The following is a 25,456-nucleotide window of genomic DNA, read 5'->3' as shown; positions in this document are numbered from 1 at the left end:
CTTGGTTTTTTTTAATGCCTTTAATTTGGATTGCCTTCCACGCTTGATTGTCCCTTTCTTGATTGATACAATGAAGCTGATTCTAAGCTGGAGCCAATCAGTATCCTCGTACTGGCGGATATGCTTCGCAGAAAATTTGAACCAATCACGACGCATCACCCCGATTCCTAGAGGCGGGACTTTACCGCTTCAAGAAAGTTGGCACACGTCAATCTTGCGCAGCACTCGCTCTTGATTGGCCGAGCTTTATGAATGAGGTGGGTCCTAACGACAGTCACCGTGTGTAAGCCACTGTTGAAATTCCAATGCTAACCAACTTTAGCCAGCTTGCTAACATGTAATTCAGTGTATGTGGTTGAACGGCACATACGGCACTTTTCCTGGAATTAAATGCACCATATCACATTTCTATTCATACAACAAGGCAACTGAAATAATTGTCTTGATGTTTGCTACTGCGTGTGTCTCCGTTACCGCCACCAGGACCTGTCCAGTTAGCCAGAACGCAGAAATTGGTGTATAACGAACCTGGCGAGCTAGCCGAGCCGAGCCCGTTCGTTTGGACTGGGTTTGAACAGGTTTCGTCGCCCAAGAAGGACAAGCAAAGCCGGATGCTGTGACTACCATGAGTCCCGCAGGCTGCCCCCATGTCAACAGCTTCAAAGTGGACAACTGGAAGCAGAACCTGAGGGTTATTTATCAGTGTTTTGTGTGGAGCGGCTCGGCGGAGACCAGAAAACGCAAGGTAACAAGTGACAGAGAAAGTGCGGTTAGTGCGTATTTGTGTGTGTGTGTGTGTGTGTGTGTGTGTGTGTGTGCGTGCGTGTTCTTGTTTATGTGTGTGGAGGGGACAGTTCCCCGCCCTTCCATAAACAACACAACATCCGACACGCTCAATGCCAAGCTACTGTTTGCCCCCTCAGTCTAATACTACCCACGCTTTCGAGGCTAGTGAAGGGGTCTAAACTAGGCTAAAGCTGACACGCTGGCTTACTTTAAACAACACAAAGTGAAGCAAACTAGCAGCATCGGACCTCCTCTAAACAAACGTTAGCCTACTTCAAAGCACAGGGGCCGCATAATAGAAAAGCTGATATGCATCTGTTTGCATTGGCACCGCGCCTACAGAGGCTCGTCCTCCTTCCACACCAGCAGACCGCAGGCCAGCAGTACACCATTACACACAAGCTGGTATTTTATTCACGGGTTAAAATAAAATAAGCCAAGCAGATGTGAATCACTCCCCGCACCCTTTAAAAAAAAAAAGTGTGCTAATAAAGAAAGAAAAGCATCCTTGCATGACCTAAAGCAATAGGAACAATCAGCCTCTATTACATTGGTGCAGCTTGTTATGTTCATGTGTCCTTAAGAGAGGAGGGAAACTGTGTTTTTAATGAGTCATGTTTAGTGTGCAGGTCCACATGTTGTGCTTGCATCTGCAGTGCACTCCTGACTGGTGCTCTGGGACAACCCTGTGTCATCTGCGTGGGATCAGAAGCAGTAGGGAGCTGGCTGGTGTAAATATTTGCAGGTTCTCTTCCCTCTTCCTCCCTCCCACAGCCCACTTTTGACGTCCCCCACCCTGCAACCGAAGGAGCAGATGAGGCTTGGCAGGAGCAGGAGGAAGGGCTCGCATCGCTCCCTCTGCGTATTGCCCCCCCCTCCCTGTGGCACTACAAAATTGTATTGATCTCACCTCATGTTGTCCAGTCAGATCCTTTTTTTTATTATGAATTCCACACGCTTGTATTTGTTCAGTGAGACACATGCTTTCAACATGTTTTGTGAGTTTAGTAAGGGTGTTTTACATCAGTTTCACATGTCATGCATCCATTTTCTAGTCAAATCTTTGCACCAGCATGTGCTTCAGTTTATAAGGGTGTGCAACTGGCCTCTAGGGTGAACAGGCAATCCCCATTTTAAATGAAAATGAGTGCCATGTATCCCTCAACATCTCAAGAGAAAATAATAGTGCATCTGTCCAAAAAGATGACCTTAATAATTTAACCATTTTTCAAGCTTCAGTGCCTTAAAGTTGTTTTGGTTTTTTTTGGTCTCAAGGACATTTCAGGCGATTCTCCCCTCCATCACTCTCAGGCTACATTGTTTAGTAGCCTGAGATGGACATAATCAACACTCAGTTATTGACCTTCTGATGCAGAGTGAATATTAAGCACTTTTTCATCTTGAGGATTTGAAGGCTTTGCTCTTTTTTTGTCTTCAGTGTCCATCACAGGAGTGTGTTGTGGCACGTCTGGGTGATGGGTGCTTTTTGAATTTGATCGATTCACCACCAAACACTTTAAAGTACTTTTTACTTTAATTTTGCTGCGCAGAACTCTGATTGGAAGAGAGTTTGTTTCACAGGCTGACAAGATGTTTCATTTTTACATTATAACATTAAATTGTGGCACAGGATTATCTGTTAATGCCCATTTAATAATGATGATGATCACAAAATAAGACCTATACTTGTTAAATCAGTACATCAGTCACAGTCACCTCCCAGATCTCAACTGCAGATTCAGCACTACTTTTCTTTTAAGTTGTGTTAAGGCTGTCCTGTCACAGCTGCTGCCTCCACTCAGCACAGCGACACAAAATGGAATCCTTGTGATTGAGGTCCAGTTGGTTATCAAATTGGCGCTGATGGCAAAAAAACAGAAGGTTGGTAAAACACTCCTGGCATTACCAGCTGTTGCAATGAATACATATGGCTCACAGCTCTGCAGCTAATTAGCTGTGTTCCTGTTTATGTAATTTATTCACATAAGTAACTCCAGAAATCAAAATCATATTTAATTTTTCTAACTATGGTGGAGAAGATCAAATAATTGAGGCACAAAAATTGGTGTAAAATTGTAATTCTTCGCATCATCAACCTTAAATAATGAGAGAGCCATTGAAATATACATTGTGTATAATTTGGTGTGCTTGTAAATAGACAATACAAATACAAAAGCCCAGATCTGTGCCTTTGTAGTATACATCACTGTTAGGATGTGATGTATCTTTCTGCTTCCCATTCATTTTCATGAACTTAGTGTCCTTCTGATGATTACTTGGCAGGCAGGGAAGCTTGCCAGGTTTTTCTTCAGGTACTTAAATGTAGTGTTGTTGTATTCGGACGGTAGGTATCGCATCCAACTCATCATGGAAGACATGGCAACAAATATTGCAAAAGACCCCCATAGGCTATTTTTTTTGTTTAGGGAATATACCATTTCTGGTATAATACTCCTGTTTTTGGAGGGAATAGTCCTTTAATTGACCTTTCTCGACACCTACTCTTGAATTTCATTTGGACACGGTGCCTTTCTCTTCAATTGACGAGGCAGATGTTGTTGCGTTTGGCTCACAATGTGATAACGTCCTCACTTGACACTCCTAACCAGGATCTTTTCTTTCCGGCCCATTACACGCTCCAGCTCTTCTCACATAACTTCCTGCCGGCTGGCTCATCATCACCGACACTGCAACGCCTGGAGAAATATGACATGGACGGAACTCTGGGTGTTTTCTGGGTGTTGGAAGGAGCATGAGGCCTCTCAGTTAGTAGATAGCTCACGTGCTAAAGTAGAATCAAGTTCATCTACTTTATATACAAACTCACGTTGTTTTCTTGTATCTGGACATTCATTGGTTTAATCCCAGTTTTTGCATTCATCTGTTGAACGTACACTCCAGCTCTCTCTACTTAGTCAGCTAAACTGGACTTGGCGCCACGGTCGAAGATGCGAGGATGTTGTTCGACAGACTGGCAAACACGATTCCTGCATGAATACAACGCTCTCTGGGAGCAGAAGAAATACACACAAGTGTAACACTGACAGTCAGAAGAATGAGCGAGGAGAGATTGTTGCATATTGATGCCTTTTCATTATTCATGTGCTGTCTAAGCATGGAGGAGTGTGTGTGTGACTGGAATAAGAATCGGTGTGTTTTTCGGTTGAAATTTTTATCAATATTTTTATCTGTGTCAATTTTAGAGTCAGCGTAAATTAAAAATAATCAGCGACAGAGTTAGATTGTTTATTCTAGACACATTTTTATTCAGTAGATGTGTAATAAAATGCATCGAAGACTTTCAACCAAATGATTGAGGTGACTTGTTTTCCTAAAAGGTTGAACTAGTCCTTTAAATGCACCTGTTTTAAACATCAGTTTGATACCATTGTAGATTAGATATAACCAACATCATCAATCTTTCTAAAGTCATGATTGCACTGTTTTCCCTAAAGATCGTAACAATGATATATTTATATTAGCGCCAGACCGATATATTGGTCAGGTGATATTATCTGCTGATATTGGCACACATCACAGATTTATCGTATACATCGTTGTATATGTTGATATACTTTTAAATGATTTATGCAGCAGTTAATGTATATTTGTTCCCTTTTCTTAATTCAAGTGTATTAATAATAATTGTGCATTTAATTTGTAGAAGCCTTTCAAAGTACTCGTTACTTGAATAGTTAACAGAGAGGGGAAGAACACAGAAAAAGCCACACTTCACATTAGCAGCTAAGACGCTATTCATGTCACATTGGCTAAGCAAGTAGTGTCCTACTTTCCTCACTGTGTACATCCTGAGTGGAGACTGCAGAAGTGAGCGGTGCCGCTTATATGGAATTAAAGTTAAATAACTGTCCGGCCCATAATGGCAGTGTAGCGCCCACTCTCCAATCCCATCCCCCAACCCCCTTTTATTATTATGCCATTGTTATCATTATATCAGTTGTATAAAATTATTTTCAAATGACAATAATATAGTTTATCGCGATTATTTCTGAGACAATATATCATGCAACAAAACTAGTTATCGTGACAGGCCTAGTAGTTATTTATACTCCACTACATATATTTGTTACCAATGTTTGGTAACCAGATTTGAGGGATCATTGTATAAAATGTCTCTCACTCTCACTCTCACCCTCTCTCTCTCTCTCTCTCTCCCTCTCTCTCTCTCTCTCTCAGCCTCTCATCTGCATGCTTTTGAACCGCTGCACTCCACCCTCCATCCTCATTCAAGCCTATCTTCACACAGCCATGTTTCCCAGTACATGTATAGGAAGCACAATGAATCATTAATGATCATGCATCGCAATTTAGATTTACACATTAATTACATGAATCTTAGATGGTTGCCATGGGTTACGTTAGCCATTATAGCAGCAGTAAGAATCACAGGGGAACATTGAACATATTTAAGAGACAAAATGCCACGCAGGCCTGAATACTCTGAGGATTTTAAACCTCTGTTCATTCAATCTGTGTTAAAGTCTTATAATATAGTCACACACACACACATTAAAATGTCCCTGTTAGATTGCTTTACTTACACTTAATTAGATAAAGGATTATTACTTGAATAGCATTTTTACATATCATTACATAAGTTCAAGTGCATTCCAATAATGTTTCAAAGTGCATTTCCTCATTTTTGTCTTATGCTTAAAAGTAATGATGTGTAAAACTGAAAGAAAGAATAATTAAAGCTGCATTCATTTGTTGAAAATGACACATTATCACCTTAAAGTTGTTAGGCTGCTGTTCGCTAACACGTTCTCCATATTTTCACACCCCAGCACACATTGTGCAACATTATCATTCATTTAGAGTCGTGTGTCTGCTCACGTGACAAATGTAAATCTAATATTCACTTTCTTTATTAGCTCTGTTTTGCTCTCTACTAACTTGTGAGGGAAATACGAGGCTCTTTAGCTGCTAAATGCGCCACTATGTTCACTAGCTAGTCGCTAACTTCGTCTTTCTTTCGTTTGGTTTTGAGTAGTATCTGGTGGGTTTACCAAAGCTTTTTAGCTGTTGCCAAAACAGGTATAGCTGCACCCTGGAAAACCAAAACCGTGAGCTAAAAGAGGCTAAAAGGTTCTGAAAAGCTGACAGGGACCCCTTCACATTTCATTAACAAATAAGTAGTCATTTTATCCATAAAAGTATTGATAAGTACAACTTTGACGCCTGATCATGTCTCCCAGTTTACATTTTTTTAAATTAAGATTTTTAGGCTGCTAATTAGGGTTAGGCAACATATCGTGATATTATATGGATATCGTGAAAAGAGACAAGATATCGTGATATCATGATATGGCATAATTGTTTTTTTTCCTGGTTGTAAAGGCTGCATTACAGTAAAGTAATGTCATTTTCTGTTCCAATATTTGTCTTTACCCTCTTCATTTATCAAAAATCTCATAGTGTAAATATTTTTTGAAAGCACCAGTAGTTGTCCCTACAATAGTATCGTGATATTGACATTGAGGTGTTTGTTCAAAAACACTGATATGATGTGATATTTGATTTTGTCCATTTAATCGAGCACTAATAGTTGATATAATAATAATAATAATAATAATAACAATAATAATAATAATAATAATAATAATTGAGTGATGCTTGGAAACATCAGTGTGCATTATTTGTCATTGTGTGTCTGCTTGTTTTCAGTACAAAAATGGAACAATTGCGATAATCATTTTCTCTGTCTGCATCTCTGTCCTTTCCTCTAATCCCCCCCACCCCACCCCCCCACCCCCCATCTCCACCCTTCTCCAGGCCAAGTCATGCATCTGCCACATGTGCGGGGCCCACCTCAACAGACTCCACTCCTGCCTCTACTGCGTCTTCTTCGCCTGCTTTGCCAAAAAACACATCCACGAACACGCCAAGAGCAAAAGGCATAACCTAGGTATGACGCACACACACACACACACACACACATACACGTACAGTCATTCACGGACAGTCCACAGATGCAGTTGGAGCTTGTGCTTCAAGGGTTCTGTTATGCACATAATGTAATAACAGGCATCCAAACCCGCTATTACACCCCTTCATTTAAGTGAATTGATACCTCCTCCTAACCAGAAACACACACAAACAGCAGGGTATACATCACGCACACAAACACACACACACATACACACGCACACACACACAACACCGCCCATACTGCTGCCTCTCTCAAAACAAAGGCTGCTAAAAAGGCCTAATTATACGGATGAGTGGCTAATGAAGATGTAGCCTGATGTGATTGCATAAAGCACTGACAGTTCATAAACGCCCCTGTGTGTGTGTGTGTGTGTGTGTGTGTGTGTGTGTGTTTATGGGGACAATATTTACATATAAGTTAGTCATATATTAGACATTTTCCACACTTTTTCATTGACTGACACATTTGTGGTCTTGTGGTGCGTTTAATCAAGCAAAATAATCAGGAGCGACAGAGTGAGCCGATTACGCAACATTGTGCAACATAATTGCAACACAGTCTAAAAGGCCTGGCCACAAGGGGGATTTGAACATCACCTGTGTATCGGGTCTCATGGAACCCAAGAGGGGGAATATATGCATTAGTGAACTTACTACGAATAGATACTGAGGTCTGTCTCTGCACATTTACACACACTAACAATCTATTTTATTGAGTTTGTTCCTCCAAAACCCTTCAAAACATTTAATGGTGTTTTATGAAGTGGAACACAAAAAATGTGGTTGGTCTCTGCCTTGTTTTTGACAGGATTATTATTCCAGAGGAGGTGATGTAAAACATTGCACATCAGTGATAATCTGCTGCGGATTGGTTGATTTCTATTTTCAGAAATTGCATGCAACACACCGCCGCTGTTTTTCATCTCGGCACTCACACTGAGGTCACTTTGTTGGCACATGTCCACAGCGAGAAATCGTAAAGTTGCATTTGCAATTTGCTGGCTTTAATATTTGCATCCGACAGACACAATCTGGACGGCTCCAGATTTGAACAAAGATACGGGTGTCTGCCGAGCACCAGGCACAGTTGGCTGTTTTCCCTTCTGTCCCTGCTGCTCCCACAGGGGCACACAGCTTGTAATGATCAGAACGCTGCTTAGAAATGACTGAATTATTGCAGATAAAATGGCTGAATGTTAACAGAACTCGCCCAGTACAACAACCACTGAACAGGTTGTAGCATGAGGGGGGAAAAATGTATTCACCAGTAAATGATGTCCACTGGAATCTGTAGGAGTGGTCATCAGTATCAGGATTTACATGAACACTTTTACAATCATCATTATATATGTTTGCAGAACCCATAAAGGTGAGACTGTTTCTAAATGACCTCAGACACATCTGTCACATTTGAAATATGTCAGCAACCCTTGAATCGATTACCATTTAATTCTGTACAGATATTTATGGTACCCAGAAGATGGATCCTGATGACTTTGGTGATCACCTGTCTATTCCTCTAGCGTCTCCTACAGGTTAAAGATTGAACTTATCTAGAAAAATATCTTAACATTTATTTGACAGATCAGCACAAATGTTTGTACAGACAGTCGTGGTTCCCTGATGATTTATCTTACTGATCTTGTGAACCCTTGACCTTCCTTGCCACCGCAAGGTTGACATTTGTGGTTTTAAGTAAAATGTATTGACAAATATTGGATGGATTGTCATAAAAATTTGGTAGAGGCATGCCCCCCTCAGGATGAATTATCTTGCCTTCTTATCTATCTCCATTATTGGGGCAACATTTTTAATTTGCTCAATACTTTGGTTCATCACAAAATACCTGCAAAAAAATAAAAAATCCCTATTAGCCTTAGCTGCACTTTGTGTTTCGTGCTAATAAGCAAATGCTAGCATTCTAACACTTTCTAATGAGCATTGAACCAAGATGGGGACCAAACATTACCTGCTAAACATCAGCATTGCTATCATCAGCTTAATCTGCACCGTCAAAGGCTCGCCTACATGTCTGTGCACTCTTATGTTGTGTTACATTTGTACTCTGAAGTCACAATTTCCGAAATAACTGGATATAACTTTCAACTGGAACACCCCTTGAAGTTGGATTTCTGACTTGAAAGGTCGGAAGAACCTCACCAGCTCTGACCTCAATAATCCAAGATTACTGCCATTTGCATCAACAGTGTGAAAGTTGTAGTAATATCCAGTTTATTAGCACTTTTGTCGTATTTTTGAAAGGAACCATTGTTGGAGGATAAGCTCTTTTTCCATGTTTGCATTGAGTTTTTTAGAACCCTACTGCACCATGTCAGCGATCAGACTGGGCTGCCAGGTTTGCAAATAGGTAGCGTAAATGCTGCGATACCGTCTCCACACCTAGTAGCTTTATGTTGCTTTTTTTATAAATCTCAACATAATAGAATCAGGCTGTTTTTTAAGCTGCAGGTTAAATACGGTATAGACACTGCACCAAAATACTGGGGGTTGTCTGTTAACAAAGGCCTCATTTGGCAGATGTCGAGAATCCGCCTGCTTTTATTGTCAACCGTGTGTCTTTCTTTCGCTCAACGTTATCACTCAACTCAGGAAGACCCCCCTCCGGTGTGTGTGCGCGCGTGTTTCCCCACAGAGTGTAATTGTGAGTTTAATTAGGTTAGCTGCTGAATTAAACGTTGCAAAAAATAGAGTGAGAAACAGCCTAATACAGAGGGAGAGGGAAGAGAGAGAAAAAAGAGAAAGATCTCGGCAGCAGACTGTTGAGGAGGTAATTAAGTCGTCTTTAACAAACCCTGTGGAATTAGCCTCCATTAAACCCAGCCCCTCCTCCTCCTCTCCTTCCTGCTTCTCCTCCTCTTTTCTTTTTTTTCTTTTTTTTCTTTTTTCTGCTGTTGCATCTCTTTCATCTAACCATTTTTCTGCATTTTGACTCTCAGCTATTTGGCGAATGCTGTTTGCAACCATCTCTCCTTCTTTACCCCCCCCCACCCCCCCCCCCCCAATTATTCCCCCCCTCCTCCCCTCACCTCTTGTTCCCATGGTTACCTGATGACCCTCTCTATATTCAGAATTGTGAAAGGATTTCATCTAATTGTACTCATCCTTTTTTTTTATTTCTCTTTTTCTTCTCTTAACAAAGTACTTGAGTTTACTTCCCCCCCTTCTCTTCTTTCCTGTTTCCTCCTTAGTCCTCTACTTGCTTTTTTCCCCTTCATGCCTGCAAAGGACGAAGGCATCAGCCAGGATAAGCCAACGGGCGTGTTGTCGTGGCAACGTAAAACAGGTAGCCACAGGGCACGGAGCAGGTGAGGAGAGAAGGTAGAGAGGGAGCGGAAGGATGGCTTTGGTCTACGAGTGTGTTCTTCCTGTCCTCTCTTTTACCTTTTTCGACTTCTCGCTGCTCTCAGGGCGCCTCTCCGTCGTTCCTGGATGGTGTTAACAGATAGCAGATATGTCAGCAGATAAGCTTCCGCTACCTGGCGATTGCGGCGCCATGGCAACGTGGCCCGAATACAATAAAAGACTGTCAGATGGAGCAGTTAGGAGTTAGCACAAACCCCCTTCATTACCCTGTGACAACTCTAAACTGAGCATCCCTGCATTTGAATGAAACGGCTCCCTCATGCAGTCTCTTTGTTTGCTTGTCCCTCTTATCCTTGTTTGTCTCTCCAGCTATTGACCTGCTGTACGGGGGAATTTACTGCTTCATGTGCCAAGACTACATTTACGACAAAGACATGGAACAGATTGCCAAAGAGGAACAAAGGAAAGCCTGGAAAATGCAAGGTATGACAGTGTTACCCCAACATCAACTCTGCTGTTTTGTCCAGGCTCTATCATGATGACCTTAGACGTTATTATCTAGATTATATCCAAAAGGTAAAGAAAAGCGCATGATGCCAACCTTTTTAAATGTGTGTGTATCGGTGTGTGTCTATGTCCGGGTGTGTTTCAGGCATAGGGGAGAAGTACTCGACGTGGGAGCCCACCAAGAGGGAGCTGGAGCTGCTCCGCCACAACCCCAAGAGGAGGAGAATCACCTCCAACTGTACAATTGGTTGGTCTCTCTCTCTCCCAACGTACACACTATTGCTGGAAAGTTAAAATATTAGGTTGCTTGCTGTGGTACACCTGGCTCAGGATTTCTAAATATATTGAACTTTTTAAGTATTCTAAGCTTTTGAGATACAAAGTTGTGTACGTATGTGGTATCATGACAGAGGCAGAAATGATAAGAAAAAGTTGTGTGGTAGACACGCACATCTGGAGCAAAAAAACAGGTGCTGGACCAAAAAACTAAATCTGTGAAAGGCAGAAGAAAGTCCACATACTGTAGCTCCCAGTGCAGGTATAGTTTTAATGGGATATCAATAGTGACATTCACCTGCATTGGGAGCTACAGTATGTGCACTTTGTTCTGCCTTTCACAGTAGCAGAAATAAGAAATAACCAGGAGATAATAAATGTATTTAAATCAAAATGTGAAGCATTTATTATGATACTGCTGAAATTTGAAACTGGCAGTAGAAATGATCTAACTGTCAATCAAACTTCAGCAGCAGGTCTCACCAAACTCTACAGTCTGACTGGAACCTCCGGAGAGGTCTCTTCAGTATTGTTAAGCAGTTCAGCATGTGTTGAGTCAGATTGGGTTGAGTTTTCAGGTTTGTAGCACAGAGCCATCTCAGCATTGAACATGTAGCGATACGGTAAGCCCTGAGGGGAAAACTTGTATCAGTCAGTCACCACCTGCATTCCTTAAAGTCAACTTTATCTCACAGTTCTAAGCGAGTTGGAAACACTGTTATGTGGCTTGACAGTTAGTTTGGTAACATAAAATCAGAGCAGGCAGGTGAAGGCGAGAGCTGTTTAGAATGCGAGCATATGCTTATTACCTGGAGGCAGCAGTGCAGAGCCGCTATGTATCAGACTAGAAAAAGAAAATTGCTACAAAATAGACATTTATCAATTTTTTCGCAATGCTACTAACACACACACTTCCCCTACCATCTACACATATATCTAGACAGTCTTGGCCAATGGCACCTTCACTTTCAGATAGAGAAGAAAGATTGTGCATAGCAAAAAATGCGCTATAGCTGAACTACAACCTCTATTCCCTTTATTTTTCATTTGGTAGCATAACACTAGCTGCAGAAGCAACTAGTATAGATGTTATAAATGCTCTTTTCTCCCCATCTGCACAACAGCAGGCTAATCACTGTTAGATCATTAGTCATGTAGTGGTACATGGTTCATATCACAGTGCTGTGTTTGTAGGAAGTGATGAGAACAGTCCTCGGTGTAAGCTGAGATTAATTTTCTCGAGTTTTGGGCGTGAAACAATTAATCAAGTAGTCAAATGACAGATAATTAGCTGTCAAACTATATTAATAACTTTATAAGTCATTTTTGTCATTTATTAAGCCAAAATGCCAAATAATCATTATTTAAAAGCTTCAAAAATGGAGGATTTGCTGGTTTTGATCATGAAAAGAAGCACCAGAGAGTTAATACTTCATATCAAAATAATCCCATAGTAGCAAATAAAAGAGGGCTTATTGATTGGTCTTCAGAGAAAAAAAACCAAAATATTTGAGTTAACAGTGAATATTAGAGTGAAGCGGTGCTGGGTTCTGACAGTGAGTGGGAGTGAGAAGAGCTGGCATACGTTTAACACTTTGTAGCAGCTCACAGGGAGCTGCTACAAAGTGCTCAAGCACCATTAACATCCCTGGCACCGTCTCCGGTGAGGGCAAAATATAACCCTCGCTGCTCATCTGTGAGCACACTTTCTCCTTTCTTCCTTCCTTCATCTTCCTCCTTGTCTGTCCTCTCTCCTTTTTGTTTTTTTGTTTTTTCTTCTATGTTTTCCCCTGCCTCCTCCTCCTCCTCTTCTTCCTCTCACTACTTGTGTGTGTGTGTGGGTGGTTTAGTCTGCTGTAATCTGACAAGGGTTTCCCTATGTGTAGTCCAACGTCGCCTCAGGGCCATCATAGTATTACCAAACGTGTGTGGGTGCATGCATGCTTGTGTGCGTGTGTGTGTGTCATCTCCCGTTAACAGCACTGCAGCTTGGATGCCACACTGCAGCAGCCAAGAAAACTGATCTGACTCTTGGGCTCTCTCTCCTTCCCTCCCTCCCTCCCTCCCTCCCTCCCTCCCTCCTCCACTCATTCCTTCTCTTTATCTCTTATGTTTTGCCCACTTCCTCTTAATTTCTTTTTTTCTTTCTTTCTATTCTTCACTTTTGTTTCTCTTCTCTTCACTCTTAGGCCTGCGTGGTCTGATAAACCTGGGCAACACATGTTTCATGAACTGCATCGTCCAGGCGCTGACGCACACCCCGCTGCTGCGCGACTTCTTCCTGTCCGACCGGCACAAATGCGAGATGCAGAGCAACTCCTGCCTGGTGTGCGAGATGTCTCAACTCTTCCAGGAAGTAAGGGGTCGTTCTAATAGGTTGAAGAAGAAGGATTTTAGGTGTGTTTTCTCTCACACGCTTTCCTTTTTCCAGTTCTACTCAGGCCATCGCTCGCCACACATCCCGTTCCGCCTCCTCCACCTGGTGTGGACTCACGCCCGTCACCTGGCCGGCTACGAACAGCAAGACGCTCATGAGTTCCTCATCGCAGCTCTGGACGTCCTGCACAGACACTGCAAAGGTCAGACATGCTCACAATATGACAGAACTCCAAAAAATCCATGAGAAAGAGGAAAGCACAACGACAGATTGCAGAGGCAGAGAGCAGGATAACTACAGTTTATAAGCAGTTACTCAGGATTACTTACAACTTGTTACTCAAGGCCGTGTGTGTGTCTGTGTGTGTTTTTGTGTTTGTTTACATCCTCTCAGATGACAACGGGAAGAAAGCCAACAACCCGAACCACTGTAACTGCATCATCGACCAAATCTTCACAGGGGGCCTGCAGTCTGACGTCACCTGTCAAGTCTGCCAGTAAGTGCATGCATGTGTGTATGTGTGTATGCGTGTGGCGGTTCAGCGTCGACCAAACCGCAGTTCAACAATGACGCACTTCACTTGTGTCTCGCAGTCCTGCATCAGAACTCTTTGATTCCCTGCCCTGAGGTGACCTTCCTGCTCCCCTCCCTCCTCTATCGTTCACATATTGCTCCATCAATCACACACACACACACACATACACCACTGCAGCAACAGGAAAACCCCTTCATGGTACAGCAGCCTTTTAAGGTTGAGCTCTAGTTCCACCTGTTGGTCAAAAAGAGTACTTCAGCCACAGCAACACCCAGGGAAAAATGTGTTCCTGATCATTAGATATTACAATTTGTTATACTATCAATCCAAATGGTGGCAGATGTAACACATGCACAAAACATATACAGGTAAGTGTTGTCAAATGCATAATATACATTTCATATTACATTTGATTTATTTATTTAGTTATTATTGTACAACACAATCATAGTCAAGTTTGAATGATGAACACAGGCCACAACTCCCCAACTTCTGTTCATTATTTGCGACAAAATAATCACATATGCTCATTAATATTCATTATAGGTCTATATAGATAATTGATTTAGTGCAGCTCTTTTGAGATTTGTATAGTAACTGTTTCAGGTTTTTGTAAAATAAAGGTAAAGCCATGTTTCTTTTCCCCTCTAAAACATTTCTTGTGATTTATGCATCTGTGCTGTTTATTTTTCCCCTCGAAACTGACCATCACAAAATATGTGACCTTAGTAAAGTGCAGAATGTATAATCAATCCCCTCCTATTATTTTCACTGTCCTCCTACCACTACTCTAGCACAAATGACGTGTAAACTGTGACTCCAGCCTGATATGCCTGCTTGAGAAATGTTCTGCACATGTTTAGTGAATCTAGATCTATGAATTTACAGTAACTGACACCAAGTTTTTCTTTTTTCTTTTTTTCCCACAAAAAATTATTAATCAGTACACTTTTAGGTGAACTAGGCATTACATGATGTCCAGATCTTCAGTTTCCCATGAGAAAACGGTGTCTAAAGAAAACCAGAGATCACAAAATCCAATGATCCAGTGATTTACACCAACCAAATGAAGCACTGTGCCTGTGAAATAAGTATAAAACTATCAATGAATTATCAAAAGAATTTCTAAGCATGCTGCGAAATTATTCTTTGTTGTCTTTGTAGTTGAGGACCAATGCTCACACAGCCACTAAAGAAAGCTTGATAACAAATGCAGAGATGCATGAATTCAGGTTCTTGATGCTTTTGTGTTTGTGTACATCAGAGAAAAATCCTTTCCTGCATCAGGGGTTTCCCACAAGGCTTTCATTCATTTATAATTTATTCACTATATAATATAATTGAAGTGATATGTGAGGGTAACATGGTGCCATCTCATCTTCTGATGCTGATCAAAGGGAAAAAAACATGTATAGAAGGTTTAAAGGGTTTTACTGGAAAGCCCGGAGCCACTTAGATCATATTAGTCACCTTTTTTTTTTGACAGTTTGGACTCATTTCAGGTCACATGGTCAACCTCTCCAAAGTCAAAGAAAATGAATGCTCTAAAGCAGAATGGTGCTTCATTCTGTTGTTCCTGCTCACAGTGTTCATCTCCATCATGGTGTCCTACTGTCTCCACTGGCTACTAACAAACCATTGCCTTTGCATACAGGAAGCCTGCTGTGTTCCTGATTCTACATCATTTCAACAAACATCGCTTTGCAAATTCTTCCTTGTCAGCAGTCAGAGCTACTAAAGCAGGAATTTTGTCTCCTGAGCAGGCGTGTTCTAATCCCGATCCAGACACGGTGAACTTCTGTATGTTCTTCATGGAAAAGTCTTCAAGATCGCTCCCTCATTCACCACTCCTTATATAAAAGAGACATTCAGACGTTTACTCTGTAATCAGCAATAAATTCACATTTCACATGCTTACAAATCATTTTAATTGCACGTCATCAGTGACAGGTGGAGTTGTACAACCGTAATTTTCTTGATCTATAAAATTTGGCGCAGTGCATTATGGGATTGTTGTAATAATGAGGTGTACATTCCTCAGACATGTTAATACAGAATGGAATGCGGGCAGTATATATATATATATATATATATATATATATATATATTGTATTTCAGAGTAAAAAGTGAATGAATTTGGACATAGCCATAACCTGATGTTGTTGTTTTTTAAAAAGATATTATGCAGAACTTTCACAATAAAAGTACTCAATGTATATTAATTACAGGCACAAGCAAGAATAGTTACAGTAAGAAAAGATTGAAGCATAGAAGCGTCAATAAAATTCCTTTGAGAGCCCATTGGTCCGACCTGTTCCACTACCTCAGAGACCACACAAGTCCTGGACCTTGAGCAGGTTACACCAAGAAGCCCTTGTTCTGATGACCTGAAAGGCCTACTGGACTGTAGACTCAGCAACTCTATAATACACGGTGGAGCCAAGTGTGTATTGCCTTAAAAGCAATAAAAGGAGTTTGAATTCAGTTCCAAATTTGACAGGATGCCAGCGTAACAAAGAAAGAACCCATAATCACCCCACAGCGTTTTGGCTTAAACAAGAATACAGTGCAATAGAAAAGATGTGAACAGACAAGAAAAGCTGTTGGTCGAGTTCTTGGAATGATAAGAAGGGGCGTAGTTTGGCAGTATTTCTTAACTGAACGGTTTTAATCAGTTCAGGTCACAGAGAATCAGTACAGTAGCTCAGTGGTCCTGGTTGTTGCGCTCCGTCAAGACATGCAGGTTAGGTGAATGAGAGAAAAATGTAATTACCTGTAGGTGTGAATGTGAATTGTGTCTGTCTTTGTGTGTTAGCCTTGTGACACACTGGAAACCTGCCCAGATTGAGCTGGGAAAGGTTTCAACCACCTGCAACCCTAAACAAGATAAGCAGTTTAGAGGAATGATGACCGGTCACCAAGGGAGTTCCTTACAAAGACGGTTTCCATCCAAATCTTCTGAGGGCACGAAGACTATCAGACGATTATAATTTGTTTTATTTTATTAGCTGCCAGCACTAACCTGCAGCATGCAGTAATCTTCATAGCCCAGATGAGCAACTTTAGCTGCCAACTTTGGGAGCAAGCCGTGGTGCCAAAATGTAGTTGATGCCAGAATCTTCTCTGTCTCCCTCTTTTGTCTCCCTCTCACTTATATGTCTGTCTCTATAAAGGAAAACAACAAAGTGCAGTCTCTAACTGTGCCTCCTTTTGAAGTGGGTAACAGACTGGAAGATGTTCAAATCACAGCATACACACAGCAACTCCATAAATCTATAACAGACATCAACAGTGCAGTATGTTGACCTTCTCATACATACTCCTCATCCTGTCTGTCTTTCCATCTCCCTCCTAGCGGTGTCTCAACGACCATAGACCCCTTCTGGGACATCAGCTTGGACCTTCCAGGCTCCTCCACCCCCTTCTGGCCCCTCAGCCCTGGAGGAGACGGTTCAGCACTTAACGGAGAGAGTCACGCCACTGGAGCCACAACGCTCACAGACTGTCTGCGCAGGTAACTGACTAACAAATAACAGTTTGGTTTGAAATGTTAGCTTCAAGCCTTCAGTGAGCAACATCAAAACCATCCCTATTTCAAATATCTTCAGCCTCAAGGTACAGCAGATCTCCCTGGTATGACATTTTCATTAATCATTGTAACTTTATGTAGCACTCATGTTTTTTTATCCAAAACATAAAAGAGTAGACAAGAGAAAATAATTAAAAACAATTAAAACAAATGTAAGTCAGTTATGAAACATACCACCTTTGTCACCTAAGCAAAGCATTACTTGTTGATATTCAGTTATTAATTTAAGTAAGGAATAATATATAAGACTCATGGGTGGCACCAGATATTATGTGGACGTACAGTGTCATATCATCTGCATAATAACGGTTGGTTATCGTCTAAAGAATTACGATACCAGTAACTATCCAAGTACCCTTAAAGTGATAACGATACCAATTGAGTACTCAATCAATCTCAGCCAATCAAATCAATCGATACCTGTTACACATTTTGTGCGCTTGCTTTTATCCGGTGTAACACGTGTGTCGAGCACTCATACCCACCCCTACAAATAATGAAAAATTGTATTGTGTTTATACATGACACGCCCAGACGTAGCATGTTTATAATGAATAAAAAGAGGACCCAGGATAGACCCCTGGGGAACTCCACATTAAAGAAAAGCCTTCATTGGCCGCAAGTAAGAAGTCATTGATAACCTTGACCAGAACAGTCTCAGTGCTGTGAAGAGAGGGAAAGGCAGATTTGTATTTTTCAAAGATATTATCGTTGTTAATCATTTTATTTTCTTTGCCAGGCAGTCCTAATTATTCTTGTCAAAACAAATTCTTACATGCACTGACAATCTCAAACCAGTTCCCATAATCATCACACCAAAGCTTTTCAGAGCACAGAAAGTAACACACACACACACACACACACACACGCTTCCCTGAAACTAATTCCTGTTCTCCGTGATTTCACTGGAGCAGAGACTTCAGGGAACAAGAACAGCAGCAGCATCATTAGAACTTCACACACACACACACACACACACACACACACACACACACACACACACACACACACACACACACACACAAACACACTAAATCTCAGCCTCTCCTGTTTAGGTTCACCAGACCAGAGCACCTTGGCAGCAGCGCTAAGATCAAGTGCAGTGGTTGCCATAGTTACCAGGAGTCCACCAAGCAGCTGACCATGAAGAAGCTGCCCATCGTGGCCTGCTTTCACCTGAAAGTAAGACCGTCTTTGATGGTTTCATGACTAATTTAGGGAGTTTAATAAAAAATAAAAAATGAAAGCCTGTTTTTTTATGCTTCATAACAGTTATTGGCACAGGCACACATCTCAAACTGCTATTGAGCTGCATTCTAACACCTTTTATGTATGTGTGTATGTTGTCAGAGGTTTGAGCATTCAGCCAAACTACGGAGGAAGATCACAACCTATGTCTCCTTCCCTTTGGAGCTGGACATGACCCCCTTCATGGCCTCAAGGTGAGCACAATGCAAATAAAGACAAGAAGCACTCAGCTAGAAAAAGCAAAGAAAAGAAGACCAGGAATGTTGCATCAAAACCACAAAAACATGAAGGGTGTAATGGAGACGTGTTCTGGGGACAAAACAATAAATTGGTAAGGCAAGGCAAGGCAGCTTTATTTATATAGCACATTTCATACCCAGGGGCAACTCAATGTGCTTTACATAAAAACAAACATTTAACAGTAAGAATTGGAAACAAAAAATATAAAAACATACAATTTGAAAAATAAAAATAAAACCCAATAATAGTAAAAACATTAAACATTCAAACATACAATTAAAAAACACTAATAATAAAAAAATAAATAAAAACAAAGTACAGAAAAATAGAAAGAAAGAGAGAAAAATAAAATAAAAACTAGACTAGAATAGAGCATTAAATATAAGTTTGCAGCATAAAATAATGATTTGCTTTAAAATCATTAAAAGGACATACAGTGTTTTAAAGTGCTTTGAAAGAACTCAATCATAAGCACAGGAGAAGAGAAGTGTTTTTAACCTGGATTTTAAAATATTCACAGTTGGGGCTGATTTCAGTTCTACTGGTAGTTTGTTCCAGTTGTGTAAAAGCTGCTTCACCATGTTTAGTCTGAACTCTGGGCTCCACTATCTGACCTGAGTCAGTAGATCTCAGAGCCCTACTGGGTTCATATTCTACTAACATGTCATTCATGTACTCTGGACCTAAACCATTCATACTATACTACTATTCTATAGCTGACTGGGAGCCAGTATAAAGACTTTAGAACTGGAGTAATGTGCTCTGATCTCTTTGTTCTGGTCAAAACTCGAGCTGCAGCTTTCTGAATGAGCTGCATTTGTTTAATGCTTTTTTGTGGGAGTCCAGTCAGAAGACCGTTAGACTGCTGAAGGTCAGATCTGAGTCTATCAGCACGCTAAGGTTTGGGACCCTTTACCTACTTTTTAGAGAGAGCGACTCGAGATGTTTACTGACAGCAATCCTCTTCTCTTTATTGCCAAAAACAATGACCTCAGTTTTGTCCTGATTTAATTGAAAGAAATTTTGATTCATCCAATTTGTTACTTGCTGTAAACAGTGACACAATGACTCTATTGGACTGTAGTCAGCTAGATGTATCTGCGTGCAATCTGCATAACAGTGATAGTCTACATTAGATTTCTGCAGAATATGACCCAAAGGCAGCATATATAGACTTGGTAACCATGTTTTAGTTGTATAGTCATGGGGGCATTTGTTATCACAGGTTTAACAATAAATAAAATATCTCAATGAAGGTGAGGAGAAAAAAAGCTCACATTACAATAAAGGCTCATTTTGTTTGGTTGAATTTGAGAGAGAAATTTTATTATCCTGTTCCCCACTCCCTTCATTTTCTATTTTTTTCCCACCAGCACTGCTGTTGTGACCACGTTTGTTCTGTTGTGTGTTTCAGTAAAGAGAGCAGGATGAACGGACAGTACCAGCAGACCGTGGACCCCTTCAACAATGACAACAAGTAAGGCCAGATATTACAATAGTAACCACTCCGATAAATCCTTACATTTATCGTCCTGTCACTAAGTCATAAACAGGTCTGACAGATTGAATTCTGGGACTTGTGCAGCAAGAGATTCAATTTTCATTAACAAAACCTTTCAGCCTCCTCCTCCTCTCATTGATTCCTTTCAAAGCATTAAGTGCATTCCTCTCTGCCCAATTTTCTTCTTTTCACTGCAGATACTCCGCTAACACCTCATGTTTCATGCATGAGATTTATTCTAATCAAATGCTGATTTGGAGTTTGTAAATTGCCAGCAAGTCAAATATCTAACTTGTTTGGCCGTTAGCTCAGTTTCAAGTTGCATTTGAAGATTTTGTTGCGAGCATCTCTGCATAATAATCAACCACTCCTTCATCACTACTGTGTATCAGTTAGTTGTAGGCGGTAGTTGCAACATGAATGCAGTATGGTACTACACTCGTCATTGAGAGAACTACCCTGAGTTAAGATTGAGACTTATAAATATTTAACAGGAAACTGGGGGCAGCTGGAGTCTGGAAATCTCGGCAGGTTTTGACCCTTCTGTTTTTTGTCTCTTAGAATAGTTTTGTCAAAAAATACAACTATGGGGGAATAGATCTCTATGTTGGGAATACACTTGAGAGAATCGCCTGTGTTATGTCTATTTGGAGTTTTATCCAGTTGGTTTCACTTTTAAAGAATGGATTTGTGTTTAAAATGTCTTCATATGAACAGGTAACTCCAGTATTTGGAAGATATTGATACAAACATTTGATTTGAGATTTAGGTATATTGTACATATAGAATTTAAAAGGCCTCTCAACTGGCACATGTGCCGAATACGCCGCTCAATTCAACCAAAGACCGCAGCATGTACTAATACCGATCCATGCTTTGTTCAAGATGATGCCTCCTCCTGCCACCAAATGTTTTCCCCTCCATCTAAGAGACATGCTCCTCCATCGCTGCTCTTCATCTTGTCGAATTGTGCCCCTGGCTGTAGGAAAAGGGAGTACAGCCAGTGCGTACAGTGGGAATTGGTATAATTTTCCATGGACTTTGTGAGTCTGAGTGGACTGATAACCTGGTGGACAATGTGGACAATGTTTACTGGACAAAATGGGTTAATATTGTGTTGTATCTGGGCATTATGTCATATGTCACCAGGCTTTTAGGGCTTTTTTGTCCCGCCAATTAGGGAAGCTGCTAAATTTTCTTATATAGTTTGGTTCCATTATGAAGTCATTACCAGATAGTTCTTTTTTCTATTGCTGTATAATATGTAACACAAATATGTGATGGTTCTAGTTGTCTCTCACAGGTCCCTTTACTAATGGAGGTACTATACTAAATCACTGGAGCACCCTTTCAAACACTGACCTCCTATTTTCCCCTCTCATCCGGTCCCTCTCTCTCAGGTACAGCCTGTTTGCTGTAGTCAACCACCAGGGGACACTAGAGAGCGGCCATTACACCACCTTCATCCGGCAGCACAAGGACCAGTGGTTCAAATGTGATGACGCCATCATCACAAAGGCCAGCATCAAGGACGTCCTGGACAGCGAAGGGTGAGTAGGGTCACAACCACTGAGAGACCACCTCATGCTTCAGACAATACTGTCTGAATTTGATGTTATGTTGAGAAAAACAGATTTAGTGATGTTTACATTTCTGATGCTGCTTATTCAGGAGATCACTTCAAAATAAATGCACACGGAAAAATAAAGTGACAATGACTTATTAGCGATTCTGCAATCTAACCCTGTGGTGCTTTTATCCCCCTCAGGTACCTTTTGTTTTACCACAAACAGTTCCTGGAGTACGAATAGTCTCCCCCCCCCCCCCCCCCCCCCTTTCCTCCACTTCCTCTTCCCTCCACATCAGCACATCCGCAGGAGGAGATGAGGAGATGATGCAAGGATTATGTGCATGGAAATAAAAAAAGAATGCAACAGAGTGATGGGAGAGATGCAAGAAAGCAGAACACACAAGTCTCACCTCTCATATTAATATAATTCCACACAACAAACTGTCTGCTGTGCAGGAGAGCGCTAAAAACAAATGCAAGAACCTTCAAGAAGACATTTAGAAAGGGAGATTTGTGGAAACCCTGAAGGAATAATACTTGCAAAATCTTTTCACTGGAATTCAGGATTTACAGAAGAAAGCAATGGTGATACATATAATCTGCTATAAGTACACAAGCCAAAACAGGCTGCACTTGAAGGTAATAACTGAATCGTGGACAGCGTAGCGTTGTATCCCTTCTTTGCTTTCTCTTTTTTTTTCAGACACAGACAGAAGGGCAGAAGGCTTTTCTTTTCTTCTTTTTTTTTTTTTGGAAACCTTAGTTTATCTGGGGACAGTTTACTTGATCACACATATGCTGTTCTTCACCGACGGCCTGCTTCGTGCTCACACAGCTGCAAATATATGAACCCCCACGAGGGGTTTAAAAAATAAAAAATATTCAAATTCAACTTTCTCTGGGACACCAGCACACTCGTCCAACACATCCACACACGCGCCAAAATGACCAAATATGACAAGACAAGAGTGAGGAAGAAAAAAAAAGAAATCACAAGACAAATTATGTTATGAGCATGTATAGACTAGAGAGACAGTTTATTTTATTCACTACTTGTGAGTTTGTGAGTCAAAAACTTTAAAGTACAAGTTTTCTTTAGTTTAAAGGATCGCCGATCTGTTATTTTTTTGCCTCTATCGCTGCTTCCAACAGTCACAGGGAGGGGATAAAAATTAAACAGTGAATATTATATTTTTATACATACTGTAATTAAAAGGTTTGTTTACGGTTTTTGCATTCTCCCTGAACTCTCACGTTGTCTGTCCATGTTAAATTGTGCTGTCAATCATGTTTTTGTTTGGGGTTTGTTGTATAAGAAAGCTAAATAGTACTGGTTATTTTCATGAGAATGCTGCTATGGTGGCTTAATTTTTAGTTTTTTAAATTTTCTTTGGCATGTTTCTTTTCTTTTTAATCAGTTTTCAGACAGTACAGAGGCATATTCTCCATGTTTAAGATATGTTGTCCTGTTGCTGTTTCAGGTAAACGGCCAAAAAAAAGAGAAAAGAAAAGAGGAGGCGTTATTCTCAATATAGAGTGTGTATAATGGGTCAGAGGCTCGATCCTGCAGTGTTAACCTTCGACCGCATGTTGCTCTAATTCGGTGTGTTTGTGTGTGTGTGTGTGTGTGTGTATGTGTGCACCTGAAAGGGGAATGTTAAAAAAATAGCTCTGTGTAGGCGTGTTTGTATAAAAATGTGTTAAAGCGTGTAAAAACATTTTTGAAGATATAAAAAAAAGTGCGTATGTGTTGCCGTTTGTATGCACGTGTGTCGTGCGCGTGCGTATGTTCCGTATGTTCATGTACTGAATCAGTACTTGCATTCAGCATGCCGTCTGAGCTGGGTATCACAGTTTGATAGGATTTTCCTTTTTTGTTTTGTTTGTTTTCCACATGTTGATGATGTATGTAAAAGTATATATGTACAGTTTGTATGTAAGAGACAAAAATGGTGAAACCTCAAAAGTTGGTTCGTTCTTCTGTATCGTTGGATCCGGCCACAAGGGGGGATGGAGGGTGGGTGGTGAGGGAGGGAGGGAGGTCATAATAAGAATCTGAAGAAACTCGTCTTGACCCATTCAGTCATTCCTCGCACACACATATGTAACTGCTGCAAGAACTGGACACAGTGATGGAAAGACACTTAAATAAAGAAAAATCTATATCTGTAAATGCCTTTTTGTGCTGCTTCTTTGTAATTTCATGAGATTTATTCATTTATTTTTACTCGTATCTAATAAACATTGCTAATTGAGGCAGTAAACCATAGCAACAGTACTGTGCGCTACATCACCAGGTCCCTTGGAGATGCTTGATCAGCTAGCTAGTGTCTGATATTAAGTGATATTAACACAGCTTCTTTTTCACCCTCTTTATTTTTTTTTTTACATAGGGTCCATATATTGTACATATTTGTATTAGTAGCTGCACATGTATATTACAGCAGACTTATAATTGTAAATTATGAGCTCATGCATCTGCTGCTCTACTAATTTGCATTTAAAGTGGTTGTTAAAAAGTCCCCATGTAGTCCAAACATCGGTGACTCCTAGTGGTAGCACAAAAGAAAGGCACAATTTTAACCCATAGGGATCATAGAGATATGACATTTTTTAAGTCATTTTTTGTAATGTGCTTCACCGCGAACCTATGGGATTTAAAAATTGATGTGCATCACTGTAGGAAATAGTTTCAAAGTTATCCACCATGAGCATTAATTCCATTACAGTATCACATAAGGCTTTAGCCTTTCATCCTGTCTGCTCCTGATCTATAATCCAGCATTGCATACTTTACTGCCCTTTTTATGTATGGGGCATCTATTGTTTTGCTGGAAAAGCACCAAGCTAAAGTCATAAGTAGTACCTTTGTGTGGCAGTACAAAGCCCCCCCCCCCCCCATACTTTTATTATAGAAACCTCTTCACACATAAGTAATGGCATGTATGTAGGAGGAAAGTGCACCCTGTAAAATTGTTCCACCTCTTTGTGTCCCAGAATGGAAAGATTGTAGGCTGAAAAGCAAAACATTCGTGCCAATAACAACTTTTTTTTCTTTACTTTTTTTCAAACACACTACCAGTTTGTATTCTTTATTTTGCACATGTCAAGATAGTTTAAATGACTATCTGGTTATTTCCTCTCGCACAAGCACACAGTGTACATTCATGTCAGTGTTCAGTAAGCAGGATTCTTTGTAATGTGTTCAAGTGTGACTTCTAACAGAAGACGGATGCAATGTGAAGCCAAGCATCGGTTCATCTTCAACAGTCCATTGCAGTCCACTCAGAGTTCAAGGCCTTAACATGTCAGCCCTCCACTCCCAAATGACCTTGCAAGACCTCTCCACATACATTCTCCCTAACCATTAAGTACATATTCTTAATAAGTGAACATTGCCACTCTTAAAATATGCAGTAATACTTATTTTTACTGCCCTATGGCACAAACTTGCACATTTCATCATCATCAGAGAAGAAAACATGGACCATTTCACATTTAATACGAATCAACCACACAACAGTTTCTGAAATGTTCCCTAATGGGAAACT

The 25,456-nt window shown here is 40.6% G+C and overlaps 1 protein-coding gene across 1 annotated transcript; it reads left to right on the top strand.

Annotated features, from left to right (window-relative positions):
* The first annotated feature begins 311 nt into the window (after positions 1 to 311).
* On the top strand, positions 312 to 23,982 carry usp22 (ubiquitin specific peptidase 22). Its single transcript, XM_062442853.1, has 13 exons — positions 312 to 745; positions 6,583 to 6,715; positions 10,432 to 10,545; positions 10,715 to 10,816; positions 13,035 to 13,201; positions 13,277 to 13,424; positions 13,616 to 13,718; positions 17,113 to 17,271; positions 18,402 to 18,528; positions 18,697 to 18,788; positions 20,249 to 20,311; positions 21,736 to 21,885; positions 22,104 to 23,982. Exons 1-13 carry the CDS (start codon positions 626 to 628, stop codon positions 22,144 to 22,146), a joined length of 1,521 nt encoding a protein of 506 aa, XP_062298837.1. The 5' UTR covers positions 312 to 625; the 3' UTR covers positions 22,147 to 23,982.
* Positions 23,983 to 25,456: the final 1,474 nt, after the last annotated feature.

The sequence above is a fragment of the Scomber scombrus genome, chromosome 21 (genome assembly GCF_963691925.1).
Source record: "Scomber scombrus chromosome 21, fScoSco1.1, whole genome shotgun sequence".
Lineage (NCBI taxonomy): Eukaryota > Metazoa > Chordata > Actinopteri > Scombriformes > Scombridae > Scomber > Scomber scombrus.
The sequence above is the reverse complement of the archived record's forward strand: the minus strand, read 5'-3'. Positions and strand labels throughout refer to the sequence as shown.

Bases quoted from the DNA above. Each gene is read 5' to 3' on its own strand.
- usp22 (XM_062442853.1), top strand. From the start codon at position 626: ATGAGTCCCGCAGGCTGCCCCCATGTCAACAGCTTCAAAGTGGACAAC. The intron at 13,425-13,615 runs GTCAGACATGCT...ACATCCTCTCAG, and splicing joins CCTGCACAGACACTGCAAAG to ATGACAACGGGAAGAAAGCC. The intron at 17,272-18,401 runs GTAACTGACTAA...TCTCCTGTTTAG, and splicing joins CTCACAGACTGTCTGCGCAG to GTTCACCAGACCAGAGCACC.